We start from the raw sequence: 17,456 nt of genomic DNA, 5'->3' as shown, positions 1-17,456 counted from the left end.
TCTCTACATGTTAAGTACGTGGGGTCTGGCTTGAGGCACTTCATGATAACCAGTCTATTTATATAGATACTGATTTCCAAGGGACTAGCCCAGGGTGATTTGCCCAGCCATCACCTGCCAGCTGGTAGTAGAAGCAAATTCATGGGAAAGCAACACAGATCAAAGAGTGTCAGGATTACTTCATTTTAAGTTCTAAAATATTCTCGGTTTTGATATACATATAACCTTAATTTAAATATTCTTAAAAACTTTAAAAGATTGCTAATTTTTTTCTTTCTGAATTCAGGCTGAAGCACAACTCTTCTCATTATGCACAGTATTCTAAATGTATTATATATTTTGCTAGATGGAAGACGTTATTGAGGATATAATCGGTATGGAATCAAGTTTTAAAGAGGAAGGAACAGACTCTCCTCTGCTAATGCAAAGAACAGTAAGTGTTTCCAGACTTGAGGAGGTCAGTGAGACCAAAATAAATAGTAGCATCTGATGATATAAAAAATAAATTTAATTTGATTAGTAAATGTTTTTTTCCTACGCTTTTGAAACAGACATAAGATAACAGATGAATAGTAGAAAATATCTATTGGTGCAGAAAAAAAGATTATATAATGTTACTCAGGAATAACATTGTGATATTCCATCTATCTATCTATCTATCTATCTAATCCCTATAAACATCCATCTAATTATATATGTAATCTATTACAGCATTTTCAATGAGTGATTTAATCTTCAGATTTCCTGAAACACAGCATATAATCAAAACACTCTCATAAGCTAATGGCTACATTTGGACTATTTTACCATGACTAACAACTGTCAGATTCAGAGGGCTCTACACCTTGTAGAGACAAGAAAAATATTATAACTATAAAAAATCTGACTTCGCTTCAGACCTAATAACTAGAGATCAAAGATGAACTTACGAAAAGTAGAACAGGCCTCACCCTACTTTAAGGCATGTAGACAGATGTCTATGTTGCAATCAGCACAAATTCCTGGAATGATATGTAATGAAGAGATGGTATCTTATCTCCTGGTTTGATTGCTGTTGCCTTCTCATCTCTTATTTATTAATCACTAAAAATGTTATTTGTAAAGGGTGTGCAAGGTTTTTCCACATACTTTGAAGGGTTATTGTTGGTTTGTTTTCTTATGATTTTAGACCTTTTAGAAAAATGAGACAAAATATGAGAGATTGTGACTGAGATGTTATTTTAAACATTTCATTTAAAGAAAGTGAATTCTGACTATATTGTGTAGTATGATTTTTTGTCAGTAAATAAATGAGCTAGGATATGTTAGTGATGAATATTTAAATTTAAAATCATAAAAGAAAATTGAGAAAGCACCCCGTTTTTATTTTCTGTTTTTTCTTTCCCAGATAGACTATCCAAAGACAGAAGTATCTCTTTCCTCCTTTTCTGTGGTATGCAGGACCTCCACTTTAAAACAGGTCACTAATACTGGCATTGTCTGACAAAGGTCAAATGAGGTTTAAAACCTTGTATTTTTGCAGGTTTAATTTTTATTTTATTATTTATTATTATTTTTTGTTTATTTATTTATTTTGGGAAGTCAGGGGCGGGGGAAGGGGCAGAGAGAGGGGCAGGTTCCACACTGTCAGCACAGAGCTGGACACAGGGCTGGAACTCACAAACCATGAGATCATGACCTGAGCCGAAATCAAGAGTCAGAGGCCTAACTGATTGTGCCACCCTGGCACCCCTATTTTATTTTATTTTTATTTTTTTTGGATGGACTGACAAGTCTATCTCTTCTCTCTTCAGATTTCAAGCAGCACGGTTACATGAAATCTGACTAATTCTCTAGATAAATATATTATTAATGCTAATTTCTCCCTGTCTAATTTCACAGCATGAACATGCTATTTTCTTAACCAGTATTCAACTTCTGGGTTTCAGAAAATGATATTAATTTCCTACAATCTTTTCTTTGTATGTGGTACTCATTAAAATTGTATACTGCAGCATTCTCTTTGTCAAATTATCTTATGTGTTTTGTAGAGGCTGCACAAAATGGCTTACTCAGTACAAATTGGTGGCAGTAACTATCTGGAATTTGCTTTTGATATCCAGAATGTACTTTTAAAAAGATAGATACTACTGGTCTACCTATACTTATACAAAGAAATCTCTCTGGTGACCAATCAGCAATCATTGATAAATCTAGATCTACACATAAAACCAAAGAGTTCAATTAACCAAATCTCTTTATTCAATACATATTATGTGCAAAGTGTAATACATTTACCATAGGCAATTCAGTTGAATAAGACACAATTCACATGTCAAGGAGCCACATGATAATAGGGGAGTGGAGTGAATTGTACCTGAGAGACAGGGAGGGAGAGTGTGGATCTCGGTGTTAAACTCAGGGTCTGATCTAGACTTTGTGCAAGTTACTTAGCCTCTCTTTGCTTTCTTCTGAATTACAACAATAATTAAAAATATTTATCTCCAAGGCTGTTTTTTTATATTAAATCTTACTTAGTAGCCTACATGTGTACATTTGAAATGCTGGTCAGAGAGTGGCTCTGCAGTTCAAGTGAAGGAGAAACCATAAAAATCGAGATTTTTTTGGAAATGCTTTAGGAAAAGATGATGTTTGAAATATAGTTATGAAGGATAGTTAAGATTTTAAGAGGTATCTGTGAATGCAGAAAAGTAACAGGTTAAGAGAACAACATAAGAAAAGGCAAGAGGTGAGAAAAAGAGAATGTATAAGAATAGCTGGTATAACAGAGATAGGAAACTCTAAAGGACGTTTATAGTTCATGTGAATGAAAATACAGACCTGTTGGATCCAGAAAAATGCTTTGAGTAAGCGTTATTATTAGCCAGTGAACTTTTGGTGCAGATGGTAGAACATGGCTCATCTGGGGCTTAAGCATGAAAGAAATTCGTTGGTTCATGTCATGTGTAAATTCCTAAGGACTATCACATGTGGGCAGCCCTCCATAACTTTGCCTTTGTTTTCTTCTGTGCTGGCTTTATTCCCAGCCGTTGAGCAAACACTACCATAACCTATCCCTAGGTACGCACCTAGTTCCTTCTTGCTAACCCAATTTTTTTTGCAGACAACTACTTCTTCACAAGGAAGAGAAGTTTCTGATTAACTTCAGCTGATCCTGGTGGCCCCGTTTCCTCTGCCAGAGACAGTTTTAAGAATAGGCTTGTGTTGCAATTCTGACATGTTGAGCAGCTTTCTGGGAATTTTCGTAAGTCTTTAAAGTAGACCCAAGAAAGAGGTTTTTGCTTCTCCATGATGTTGTAGGACAATGTGACTTATATAGTCATTTTATTGCCCGGAAGGTAAATAAACTAAGAAAAAACAAAACAAACAAACAAAAGGGAGAAGAAAAGCCAAGAGAAATAAAAAAAAATGCTGTTTTATATGCCCGCTGGAGAATTTTTGACCTGTGGATTTCACATTATGTAAGATTTATTCCCTTTATTTTATAAGCCAAGTGTGTTGGGATTTTCTGATTATTATAACCAAATTCATCCTAATGGATACATTCAGTTAGGCTTGGCAACCTTTTCCCCTTGGTTCCAGCTAAATCTCTGGGATAATTTTTATTGGAACAATTTCTGACATGTATCTCTTCCTGAGCCAACTTCTCTGGGTCTTGAGCCCACGCTAGAGCTGTGTGAGCAGCTCACACAACAAATTACCTGGACTAAGAGTAAGAATGAGAGCAGGAGTTGTCACGAAAATAAATGTAAGTGAAGTCTACTGAGGCTAAAACAATAGATGTCTATTATGGTAAGCTTCAAAAGTGAGATATTTATCAACTAAAAATAATTATTATTGATTTCTCACCTATTACGTGAAGGTCACTTTTCCATGTATTTTCCATGTATTTTCTCTAGCTCTCATAGAAATATGCAGAATCTCAGAGGCAGTCTATTGAGTGTGCTGTTGGCCATTTTACCAGTCCTTTGCTGTGGCATAGGCAGAAAACCTCGGATCTCACTCAGCGAAGATTTATCTCAGGACCACTGCATATAGGCTTAACTAAAAGTCATGCTATAACTTCTGTTGATGGGAAACTTGGAATCTGCTGAGGGGAATCTTGGACCACTTGTGGTGGTCCTTCACATTTATCCAGCTTGAATGAAGTACTTCAGGGTCTTCACAGATCAATTTAGCCCAGGTTTTTCTGATCCAGAAATGAATGGGGACTGATTAGTGACTAGAGTCAGTATTTCTTTTTTTTTTTTTAATTTTTAAATGTTTATTTATTTTTGAGAGAGAGACAGACAGACAGAATGCAAGTGGGGGGGGGGGTGCAGAGAGAGAGGGAGACACAGAATCTGAAGCAGGCTCCAGGCTTTGAGTTGAAAGCCCAACGCAGGGCTCGAACTCACACACTGTGAGATCATGACCTGGGCCGAGGTTGGATGCTTAACTGAATGAGCCGCCTAAGCGCCCCACCTGTCAGTTACTTCTTAGTTCAACAACTGTGAAAACTACGTTGAAAAAGAGACAAAGTGCAAGAAACATTCAGCCAAGTCAGTCATGATTTTTGTCAACACTCTAACCTGTCAGTTTCTCATTCTCTTTAGAGTCACTGTATTTATTTTCTTCCCTGCTTAGCCCTCCCCTCACATGATGATATCCCAAATCTTGTCATTACCATTTTTTCTATCCCATCACATTTTTTTGTTTCACACTTTTTGACCATTACATTCTATTTTTTCACTGCATCACTGTAGTGTTCTTATTTTACCAATTTTTCAAGCTTCAAATCAATGGACTCTATCACTAATATTTTCAATACCTATTACTTCACACTTGCAATGAAAATTTCCTTAACCTGTATAGAGTCTGATCAAGCACTATAACCAATCCTCTTGCAAACACTCCTAACATATCCCCATTTTTTCCTCAGTTTACTTCCTTGGCAAAACCCCAACCCTGATTAAACTTCTCTCTCATCCTACTCCATGTCTCAACCTGAGCAGCTTAATGGATAAAATTTCACCACATTGCTCATAGTCCTCATCAAAGATACATCACCAAAATTGCACAGGGGTTTTCACCACCACCAGATGATACACAGCTATTCCCTGGTTAATGAGACCATTTTTTATACCTTCTTTTCTCTCTTCAAATCTCTAGAATTCATTGCCCTTTCTTTATTTCTCAGCTGATTTCTCTCTTACAACGTATTTCAAAGAGCAAATGTATGAGAACTCATTCATTAGCTTGGCATCACCAATTCTACTAAACCACCTGTATCTGTTTTCATTTCTACTGTCATCTTTTCTGTTAGAATAATTACTCCAGTTCATAATCTAAAGCCATTCCACCGCCTGTGCCCTGGATCTTCTTCTTACCTTCTCAAGGACTTTCCTTCTGTAAATAGTGACTCCTTCTCCTATACAATCAGTCTATTCTGATCTATTGGATTACAAATATCAGCAATTACACTAATCTTTAATAACACTCCCTAAAAATAAAACCAAACCAAATAACTCCCTTTGAACACATTTTTTCCTCTGGCTGCCACACTATTTTCATGATTTACTTACACATAATTTTCATTAAATGTTTATTTATTTTGAGAGAGAGAGAGAGAGAGAGAGAGAGAGCGAGCAGGAGAAGGGCAGCAACACGGGGCTGAAACTCAAGGAACTGTGAGATCATGACCTGAGCCAAAGTCGGACACTTAACTGACTGAGCCACCCAGTAACCCCCTTGATTTACTCACACATTAAAAAAAACAACTTACTGCTTCAATTTTCACCCTTTATCCATATACTCACCTCCTGTTTTCTAGTCTCCAACAGAGCTGTTGTTCTCACAATCCACAAAGAACTCTTAAAACCAACCAAAGCAGAAGCCAATAGTAAGTTCTCCTTACTTGTCTTGGCTTCTCAGTGGTATTTGCCATGGTTCACCACTTTCCCTTCTTGAAGTACTATCTGGGATTCTGTGGCACCACATTTTCTGGTTTTCCACCCACCTTGATTGTGCTTTCTCTTCTAACAGATGTCTAAATGCTAACGTGTTCCAAGACTCACAATTCAGCCCTCTTTTCTCATGTATCTATACATCCTACAGGTGATCTCAACCCTTGCCCAGCCTAGATCTCTCCCCTATATGTTAGACTTGTATATCCTACTGCTTACGTCTCATCTTTTCTGCTTCTAACAGGCATCTCAAACTTAACATGACTGACAGAAAGCTTTTGTCCACCCCCCACCCCACCCATCCAAATCTGCTTTTGGTTCATCTAGAACCTTCATTCCAAAAGAGTCATTTTTCTTCTCTCTCTTAGTCCCACACCTCCACATCTATTGGTATGTCCTGATTAACACCCGAGATTTCCTGAACCTCACAGCTTCTTATCAGCGCCTCTACTAAATCACATTTCCAGTCTCTCTTGGACATCAGAGACAGACTCCAGCCTAACTTCCCTGCTAATTCTTGCCCCTTTACAGCTGTTCACACAGTAGTCAGAATGATTTGCACAAAGCAAAACTCAGATTCTGTTTCTCCTTGTTTAACATTCGGTCAACTTCCTGAAATCCTCAGAAAATAAGCCAGACATTTCACCATTGTCAGCACTTCCCTTTAACTTTAGGCTCTGGCCTCAATGGCCTTCTTCCTGCTCCTTGAACATGACATGCATACTAACATTTTAGGACCATTGAACTTCCTTTTTTTTTTTTTTTTTTTTGCTTAGAATACATTTGTCCCAGATCTGCACATGGCTGCCCTTTATGCTCCCAATGTTTAGTCAATATCACCTTGTAGAGAGGCCTTCCACAATCAGCCTAGCTAAAAGACCCCATCTCATCACTGCCTAAATTAATATCTTATTTTGATGCCCTCTGACACTTATGATTAGAATTATTATTTTATTCACCTATTTATTGTGTGCTCTCACCCCTAGAATGTGAACTCCTTGAAGATAACAATTTTTTCTGTCTTGCTCACTGCTGTGTCCCTGAAACCTAGAGCAGTAACCTGTTTATTATTTTATCCTCAGCGCCTAACGCAATATCTAACACATCACAGGTGTTCAGCAAATGCATGTGAAATAAATACTTTAAAATCTACACATGGTATTGAAAAGATTGTTCCCATTATACATTAGTATTTCAGAATTTTTTTTTAATTTTTTTTACCGTTTATTTATTTTTGAGACAGAGAGAGCCAGAGCATGAACGGGGGAGGGTCAGAGAGAGGGAGACACAGAATCTGAAACAGGCTCCAGGCTCTGAGCGGTCAGCACAGAGCCCGACGCGGGGCTCGAACTCACGGACCGCGAGATCATGACCTGAGCCGAGGTCGGCCGCTTAACCGACTGAGCCACCCAGGCGCCCCAAGAATTTTTAATGGAGAAAAATCAGTAGCAACAAGGATAACAACAATAATAATAGCCACTGTGATTTGGGTGCTTGCTATGTGACAAGGATTGTGCAAAATGCTTTTTTGTGTGTGTGAAAAATTACACTGATCACCACAACAAACCTATGGGATAGAGACTAGTATCTAGTATTACCTGTTATCACTTTATAAATGAGAAAAGAGGCTTAGAGAAGTTCAGTAATTTGCTCAAGTTATACACTAAGTGAATGGCAGGGCAGGGTAGGGTTTGAATCCAGTCCTGTATGATACCAGATGCAATAGCAATCCTACCCACCTTGCTGTGCCAGCAGCCTCAGAAGGAAGCGAGGTGTTTCCTAGAACTGTAGAATCATAAGATTTGAAGGGACCTTAGGCTGATCTGATTCTCTGTCACACTCCAGGATTGATTTTTTAGTCTGTGAGTTTAGATCTGTCTCCCTATAATTTCTACCCATTGGTCTTAGTTTCACCCCTTGTCTTCAGAGACGTGGTTGTGCACAGTAACTCATTTATTTTATCATATATAGCTATTTTTTCAATCATGTGTCTGTAAATGCTGGTGGCATTTGGCAATCTCAGTAAACTGTTATAGTTCAAGACCATTCCAGAGATGAGAACTGAGTAAATATTAACAACCCTTTGTGCTTCGTTGGAACTTGAAAGAACTGCATAACATCAACAAGCAAGCTTTTGTCAATCACAATCTAGACCAGATTAGTCTTAAAGTCCAAGGAAGAGCCAAAGTTCACCTTGGCACAGAGTTTTCTGCACAGTTCTCTCAGCTATTGTTTGCAAGTTTTTAAGGAAAAGAAAATGATGAAGTAGAAAGAGAAAACCATTGCTATTGTGAAGGTTATAGACACTTCAGAATTAAAACTGGTGAGCAAGTGCATTTTGGAGTTCTTTCAACGTTTGGGGATGAAACCACCTTAAATACTGAATATAAACTTTATAAACTAATAGTAAAATAAGGTATGTAGAAACTGAGCTTTGAAATGTGTATTATATAATCTGCTGTATTGACAAGCTTGTTTACTTACAGGATAGTTTTTGTGTTCTGGATACAGTACAAATATTTTTGTCTCTTAATAAAAAAAGTTGTTAAAATGTTTAATTATGATTTTTCTATCAAAAAGTGAGGGTTCCAGTGATTATTTATTACAGTGTTTACATTAAATCAATAACTATTTTTATTAATTTAGTACTAAATAGATTATATGCATATAAAGTATATGATGCAAAAGTATTTATAAGTTACCATCTCTGTTTTGTGTTTTATCTTTTCTACTTGAGTTATAAGCCAGCTGGCCAAGGACAAGGGATCTTCTACTCCCGCCCAACACATTATTTGTATTCACTCATAATAGAAGAAAAATAATAATAACTCAGTGGGACTTCCCTATTCAATGTTTGTCATTCAAACCTCATAGCCCCTACTTTCACAAATAATATAAAGCAGGATATTCAATGGTGTGTGTCTTAAAACTGGAAAAATCTAGTTTACTACATTTAAATGAATAAATATCCAAAAGAAAGAAAATAATCTTTTAAATGCCAGTTTTTTATGTATGCAGACATTGTGTGGTATATGCTCCCCTACAGCGTTCTTTCTTTATGTCTGATGTTTATCTTCTTTTTATGTCTACAGTTATTCTGATAATCTCATGCCCACTTTTACCATTTTAGTGAATGTCTTCACAGGAAAGAAAAATAGATGATCCAAACAACTCCAAGTATTCCCTCAGTTTCCCATGAAACTTACACTAAATATGTGATATAGACATAGATCTACAGATATCACACACACACACACACACACACACACACACACACACACACACATATATATATATAAAGGTGTATGGTGGGTTTTTTTTTTTTTTTTGGCTTTTAGTGTTTATACTGAAAAACTACCTGAAAATATAATATATAATGATATGTATACACTATTTTCTTTCCTATTTTGTATTTATAATGAGATTATCTGGGAGATAGACATATCACACACACAGACCACACACACACATACACACACACACACACACACACACCCCTTCAGAAAATTCTCAGGGTTTTAGATAAATAATCAATTTTCACAAACGTGGTAAGTAGTATATACTATTGTGCTGTCCTTGCTGAGTAAATATAAATGAAGAGGGGTAAAACAATAAATATAAACTAAATTATTAATTTTATGGTTGAGTTTATTAGGCCTATAGTGTTTTGGTGAAGAGAAAAATAAATCAGGCTGCCATGAAGGAGCACGCTGGGGAAGGTTTGGCCTGTTGGCTGCCCCTAGAGAGTAGGTTGGATTTTGATACTTGAATAAAACAGAAAAAAATAGTTCAATGGCTTCCAACTTTTTACATATTCAATTCACTTCTTACTATTAAAAGTGTTATAGGCAAGGACCTACCCAGAATGGGGTAGGTACGAATCCAGCCTTTGTTTCAGATAGAACAAGGATTAAAACCCAAGCCCTCTATTTATACAACTGCATGATCTTGAGGTAGTGATTTAATTTTTCAGTTTTAATTATTTTATATTTAAAATGGGAAGCATCAAGCTCATAGAGTTGTTATAAAGATTACTTGAGATAATGTTATTTGTTATTATTATGAAACATACTAGCTTAATATCTGGCACATAATATATACTCAATTATCTATGACGTAGTATATGTTAGGATAATGCTTGTATTTTACAATCTTTTTTTTTAAATTACCAATATATAGATTCATATGGTCCTTGTGGCAACACTCTTTCCCTCCACCCGCTCTCTCCCACTGGAGTCTGAAATCTATTTTTGGAAAGCATGCCATATATATATATATATATACATGGTATATAGGGGCAAATAATGTTGACTAGATAATGTGGGGCCACTTAATTAGATTTTCAAAAGCTAGACACAAGAGTTTGACCTTAATGTGGAAGATAGTAGGGAGAGAAATTTTTGATTTTTGATTTTTGATTTTTGAGCTGGGAGAGATCAGAAGGAAGTTGTATTTTTAAAACATGAGTTGGTCTGAGAGGGGAAGTTGGGAATTAATTGAGAGGGATGAAGGGATACTAGATGGAAGGACATAATTTATGTTTAGGATCCTGAAGAATTTATACATGAGAACAGAGAAGAAAATATAAACTGATAAATGATTTAAAGAAAAAAATCATACTAGGTGGTAAATCGGACATGGTATATGAAGAGGGAAGAAGCCAAAACAGTCAGAAAAACATATATGGAATTTAGGTCAGATTATTTATGTTGTCCTTTATTATATGTAGCCTAATAAGAATAAATGGATATATGAATATTTTCATAGCTTATATAGATTTTCTACAATATGCTTGGATCCAGATTTTATTTTCTTAAGGGCAGCATGATTTTAAACATAGGCAAATCTATATTTTTCTAGGGTTATGGAAATTCATTATCTTTTCAAACACTTAGAATTTTATCATAAGTAGGATTGAATTTTATCAGATATTTTTCTGAACCTATTGATATGATCACAGATGTCTTTTTTTCCTTTTTGACATCATAAAATATATTTATGAGAAGCCCAACTTTATTGTGACAAAATATCTTATTTATATTGTCTTGGATTCCTATTGCTATTGTACGTTTTTATTTAGGTACAGTTGACACACAGTGTTACATTAGTTTTAGGTGTACAACATAGTGATTGGACAACTCTATATGTTAGGCTATGCTCACCATAAATGTAGCTACCAGCTGTCACCATACAACACCATTATAATACCATTGACTGTATCCCCTATGCTATGCCTTTCATCCCCATGACTTATTCATTGCATCACTGGAAGCTTGTACCTCCCTTCATTTAGCTAGTAATATTTTGCTTCAGATTTATAGTCATGAGTGAAATTTTCCTTTCTCATAATGTCTTTGTATGGTTTCAGACTGAATGATTTAGTGCATATTCCCTCTTGTCTCTATTTTCTGGAAACGTGTGTTCAAAATTAGGATGATATGTTTCTTGAAAATGTAACACTTTTGCCCATAAAACCATCTAGTCCAGATATTTTCTTGTGCAAGATGTTCAAAGTCTGTTTTGATTTCTTCAGTAATTATGAGACTGTTCAAGCTATTAATTACTTTTTCAGTCAGTTCTACTAAACAATATTTTTCTAGAAATTGATGCATTTTGCCTAAGTATTCAAAATCATTGGCAAATTATTATAGGTAATATAATTTATTATCTTTTTATTGTGAAATGTACATAACAAAATTTGCCACAGTAACCACTTTAAGTGTACAATTCAGTGGCATTAAGCAGATTCATAATGTGCAACCATCACAATATCCATTTCCAGAGCTTTTCCATCATCTCAAACAGAAATTCTGCACCCATTAAGCAATACATATTCCTTTCCTCCTGTCCCAAGTCCCTAGTAAACTTCTATTCTACTTTTTGTCTGCATGAATTTGGCTATTAAAAGGTAACTTTCATAAATGGAATTATACAATATTTGCCCATTTTTAAATGTTTATTTTATTTTTGAGAGAGAGAAAGAGAGAGAACGAGCAAGGGAGGGTTAGAGAGAGAGGGGTACAGAGGATCCAAAGCAGGCTCTGTGCTGATAGCAGTGATCCCGATGCAGGGCTCCAACTCATAAACCACAGGAACATGACCTGAGCCAAAGTCTCAATGCTCAACTGACTGAGCCGCCAAGGCACTCCCTATATTTGCCCTTTTCTGTCTGGCCTATTTCACTTAGCATGATATTTTCAAGATTCATCCATGCTGTAGCATATATCCGAATTTTATTCTTTTTAAAGGTTTATGGTATTCCATTATATGTATATACCACATTTTATTTATTCCTTCATCTGTTGACAGTCATTATTAGCTTGTTTCCACCTTTTGGCTTCCTTGAATAATGCTTCTATGAACATGAGTGTCTGTTTAAGTCTCTGCTTTTAATTCTTTTTGGTAAACACTTAGAGGTGGAAGTGCTGGCCATATGGTAATTTTATGTTTAACATTTTGAGTAACTGTCATACTGTTTTCCACAACAGCTGCATCATTCCTAGAAGCAATACACAAAGGTTCTAATTTTCACATCCTTACCAACCCTTGTTATTTTCCTTTCTCTTGATAACAGTCGTCTTAATGAATGTGAAGTGGTATCGCTTTGTGGTTTTGATTTATATTTCCCTGATGTCTAGTGATGTTGAGCATCTTTTCATGTGCTTATGGGACTTTTGTAGATCTTCTTTGGAGAAATGTCTATTCAAATCCTTTGTCCATTTTTTTTTAATTGGGTGGTTTGTTGTTACTGCCATAGTTGTTGAGTTGTTGGAATTTTTAACAATCTAATCTGCCTATTAATCTCTTAGTTATATGATTTGTAAATAGCTTCTCCCATTCTATGGATTATCTTTCACTATTTTGATAGTGTGCTTTGATGTACAAAATTTTAAATTTTGGTGAACTCTAAATTCTGGTTTTTTTGGTTGCCTGTGATTTTGGTATCATATTCAAAAATATCATCACCAAACTCATTATTGTGAAGATTTTTCCTTTATCTTTTTTCTAGAACTTCCACAGTTTTAGTTCTTATATTTGAGTCTTTGATCCATTTTGAGTTAAATTTTGTATGTCATGTAAGATAAAGGCCAACTTTGTTCTTTGCATGTGGGTATTCACTTTCCCCAATACCATTTGTTAAAAGACTGTCCTTTCCCTATTGAATGATCTTGGCACCTTTGTCAAAATCATTGACCGTATATTTGAGGGTTTATTTCTGCACTCTATTCCACTCCATTGGTCTCTGCCTGTCTTTATGACAGTACCACACTGCTTTGATTATTGTCATTTTGTTTAACACTTTAAAATCTGGAAGTATGAGTCTTCCAACTTTGTTCTTTTTCAAGATTGTTTTTGCTATCTGGGGACCCTCGAGATTGTATATGAATTTTAGAATGGGTTTTTCTTTTTCTGCAAAAAATGCTTTAGTGTTTCACTTGAATCTGTAGATCACTTTGGGTACTGTTGTCATCTTAACAATATTACATCTTCTGATCACTGAATATAGGATGTCTTTCCATTTATTCATGTCTTCTTTAATTTCATTTAGCAATATTCTTTAGTTTTCAGTGTACAAGTCTTTTGGCTCCTTGGGTAAATGTTAGTACTAAATATGTTATTCTTTTTGATGTTATTGTAAATAGGATTGGTTTCTTAATTTTCTTTTCAGATTGTTCATTGTTAGTGTATAAAGATACAACTGAATTTTGCATGTTGATTTTGTATCAGTCAACTTTGCTGAATTCCTTGTTTAGCTCTAAGAGCTGTGTGTGTGTGTGTGTGCACATGTGTGTTTAATCTCAGGTTTTTCTAAATATAAATTCATGTCACCCATGAGCAAAGATCATTTTACTCATAACTTTTCCATTTTGGATGACTTTTAATTCTATTTCTTGCCTAATTGCTCTGGCTAGAATTTCCAATACTATGTTGAATACAAGTGGTGAAAGCAGACATTCTTGTCTTGCCTGTTCCTTATCTCAGGGAGAAAATCTTATTTTTATTTTATTTATTTATTTAATTAAAAAAATTTTAAAACATTTATTTATTATTGACAGACAGAGACAGAGCGTGAGCATGGTAGGGGCAGAGAGAGGGGAGACACAGAATCTGAAGCAGGCTCCAGGCTCTGAGCTGTCAGCACAGAGCCCGATGTGGGGCTCGAACTCACAAACCAGGAGATCATGGCCTGAGCGGAAGTCGGACGCTTTACCGACTGAGCCACCCAGGTGCCCCCAAAATCTTATTTTTAAATATCAACTTGTACTCTTAGTTATATCCTCCTTTTTGAAATATTATTTACTTATTCTCCATTCTTTTTAATAAATCTTGCAGGAAACATGCCATTCTTGTTAATTAAAAAAAAATTGCCTTATGGATTCTACTTTTATTTTTTCAATAACTTATGTTTTTATTTTATTACCTATCCTACTTTATTTGGGCTTATTTGGTTATTTTTCTAGCTTCTTGAAGATGTTATTTAATTTATCAAATTTCAAAATTGTATCTTTTTTTCTCATATTACTTTTTAAAGGCATAACTTTCCTTGAAAGCATTGTTTTGTTATATCCCAGAAGTTTCTTTATGTGTATTTATATTATCTTTTATTTATTTCTAAATTCCAGCATGATTTTGTCTTTACCCTTGAGTTATTTCAAAATTTCCAAGCATTTTAGAAATCCAGGTCTCCATGAAATACATTGAAAGTTTTTTCTTAACTGAGTTCATAATCTATATTTTTGTATGTTCCATATGTACTCAAGAAAATTGTGTATTCTCTACTTTTTGGATATAGAAGTGTACATATGTCTATTAGGCCAAGATTTTAGTTTTATCATTCAATAATTCCGTAACATGACTGATTATCGTTATCTGTTTGACTTTTCAAAAAAGGAGAAATGTCAAAATTTCCGAATGCATTAGTGGATTCATTAATTTTGCCTTGTAGTTCAAAACATTCTGTTTCACATATTTTGAGGTTATTTTACTACATGCATGAATACTTATAATTACAATGCCTTTTTGGGGAATTGAAATCACTATTATATATAGAATCTCTCAATCCCTCATAATTTTTCTAATTTTAACGCCTATTTTCTCTAATATTAATATAACTACATAAGCTTTCTATGGTTATCATTTGCTGACTGTATCGCCTTCCATCCTTTAATTTTCAATCCTTTGTGTGTCCTTTTACTATGTAGGTGTGTCTCTTGTACTGTATTACCCAAACTGTCAGCCTTTTTGCTTTGACCTATTTATGTTGATATATTTCCACCTGTTTCTCTCAAATTATTATTTAAGTGTGCCCATATTTCTCCTCAGTACTTTTTAATTACATTTACACCCTTTGGTTTCTTTTACTCCACCTCAATCATACAGATATTATTTAAATTTTAATACTGAGTTACATGGTTATATATTTCACTTTATTTTTTACCTGGTTCTCTTTATCATTTTTGGCCTACAACCACTTACTAAGGTATTTGATAATTTTTATTTCATATTCTTAAAGCATATATTTTAAATTTATTTTATTTAGGTACTTCATCCAAAATTGTTTTCAATGTTAGTCTTTCTGGGAAAACATTCTTAAGTATTTTATGCCTCTAGGAATATTTTTATCATGGCCTCATTTGTGAATGACACTTGGGCTGGATATAAAAACTCGTGTTTTAAGTTCTTTTCTTTCAACATTTAAAAAATACTGATTCACTTTCCTCTTTCATTCAATTTTGCTATTGAAAAGTCTTATGTTAATCAGATTCTTATTCCTTTGGACATACTCTTTTTTTTTCTTCTTAGGCTTTTAGATTTTCCTTTTTATCATTGTATATTCTAAAATTTGACTATAATATGTCCGGGTGTAGGTTTTTTCTATCTGTCTTTGGCATTCTATGGGCCCTTTGAATTTTAAATCAAAATAAAATAATAATAAAATAAGATACAATAAAATAATAGATTTTGTCTATTAGAAATGTATCAGAAATGTTTCTCCATTATTTCTTAACATATTTTCTTTCTTCCAGTTTTATTTCTCTTTCTCTCTGAAACTTCTAATATCTGTATTATATTTCTAATAAATCTATCCTCCAAACTGATTAGGTTTTTTCTCATATGTTCTATTTCTGGATCCCCTTCTTCATCCTCCTGAAAGATTACTTCAATTTGATTTTGTAGTTTACAAATTCCATTATTCCTTTCTCGGTGTGTTCATTATGCTACTTTTCCATTCCATAATTTTTATAACACTTTTTTCAAATACTATATTTTCAAACCTCCTGTTATTCACTTTGGCCATTTGTACATTTGTTTGTTCTCATATTATAAATTATTATGAACATCTTTTTTTTAGAATGTACATTAGACTAATTTAAGAAACTTGGTTTTTATGTGATCTTTTTATTTTTTAATATTTTCTTCTGATATTATTTCTCACACTGCATGTTGTTTTACTTTTGAAATAGTCACTTTTCTCAAATGTTTTGATATTTTGACTGGTTTGCTTATTTTCTTCAGGGAATATTGGCTACTGTGAAGGGCAGTATATATGAGGGAAGGTCAGAGCACAGTCCACTTCAGTCTCTATGATCTCAGTAGTGGAGAAGTGAGTAAAATCTAGAATGGAGAATCTTAGACAACAGGAACCACTGGCAATTGCTCCTCACCTCAAAGAAACTTCTGAGATCAGGAGTTCATGTTTCTTAATCAGAAATTAAGTATTGTCTGGAGGAATATGTTCTGCCTCATTGAAAAGATTTTATGATAAATTCTTTATTATATGTCTTTCAAATTTGTGATGTTGTTAATATAATATGTTTCCCTATTGCCATGTCAAAGGTTTTGCTTTACTGAAAAAGTAATTTTTTTAAAACCAGAATGATAAATATTTCTTCATAAAATATCTATCCAATTTCCTACTAATCTACAAAATAGTTAGCACATTAGTTAAGTATCGTATACCTTTGAGAAAAGTACATATAATTTTGCTTTGTAAGCCTTTTCAAATGTGTATGTAATTTTTAAATATTCACTAACATTGTATTCTTATATATTTTAATGGAGAAAAGGCACTATAGTAACATGAAGTATAGTACATACTTTGAAATTGAACCCAATTGTCTGATGATATTCACAAAGTGATCAGCCATTTGCATGAAATAGACTAGTACCTATAGCATAAAATTAAATAGGATATTAATCATTATGCTTTAGGGTATAAATTAGACTATAATCAAGGTCAGGAGTTGATGTAATATACCTATACTTAAGCAGGGTTATATTCATTATCAGATTTGCAGCCCCATTTCTATTTTAGGTATAGTCTGACCAGGTAATATGGACCCAGAGTAATGCTATAGTTAGGAACCTATCACTTTATTGTTGCAGTGTATATGTAATATGGCTCCTTTTCTTCTTAAACATTTTTGCAATTTGCCACTGCTGCATTGAAATCCATCTGAATTCAAACTCTTCAGAGAAAAGTGCCCTTTCCCTAGTTCCTTCCCTCTT

The 17,456-nt window shown here is 34.3% G+C and overlaps 1 protein-coding gene across 2 annotated transcripts in view; it reads left to right on the top strand.

Moving 5' to 3' along the window:
- Window positions 1-17,456, top strand: part of TFEC (transcription factor EC) — a 139,418-nt gene that overhangs the window by 101,241 nt on the left and 20,721 nt on the right. For both annotated transcript variants that reach the window (XM_042922625.1, XM_042922636.1), the window contains one exon: window positions 347-433. In XM_042922625.1, the coding sequence (XP_042778559.1) occupies window positions 347-433 (87 nt within the window). The remainder of the gene's footprint in view (window positions 1-346; window positions 434-17,456) is intronic.

The sequence above is a fragment of the Panthera leo genome, chromosome A2 (assembly GCF_018350215.1).
Source record: "Panthera leo isolate Ple1 chromosome A2, P.leo_Ple1_pat1.1, whole genome shotgun sequence".
Classification (NCBI taxonomy): domain Eukaryota; kingdom Metazoa; phylum Chordata; class Mammalia; order Carnivora; family Felidae; genus Panthera; species Panthera leo.
The sequence above is the reverse complement of the archived record's forward strand: the minus strand, read 5'-3'. Positions and strand labels throughout refer to the sequence as shown.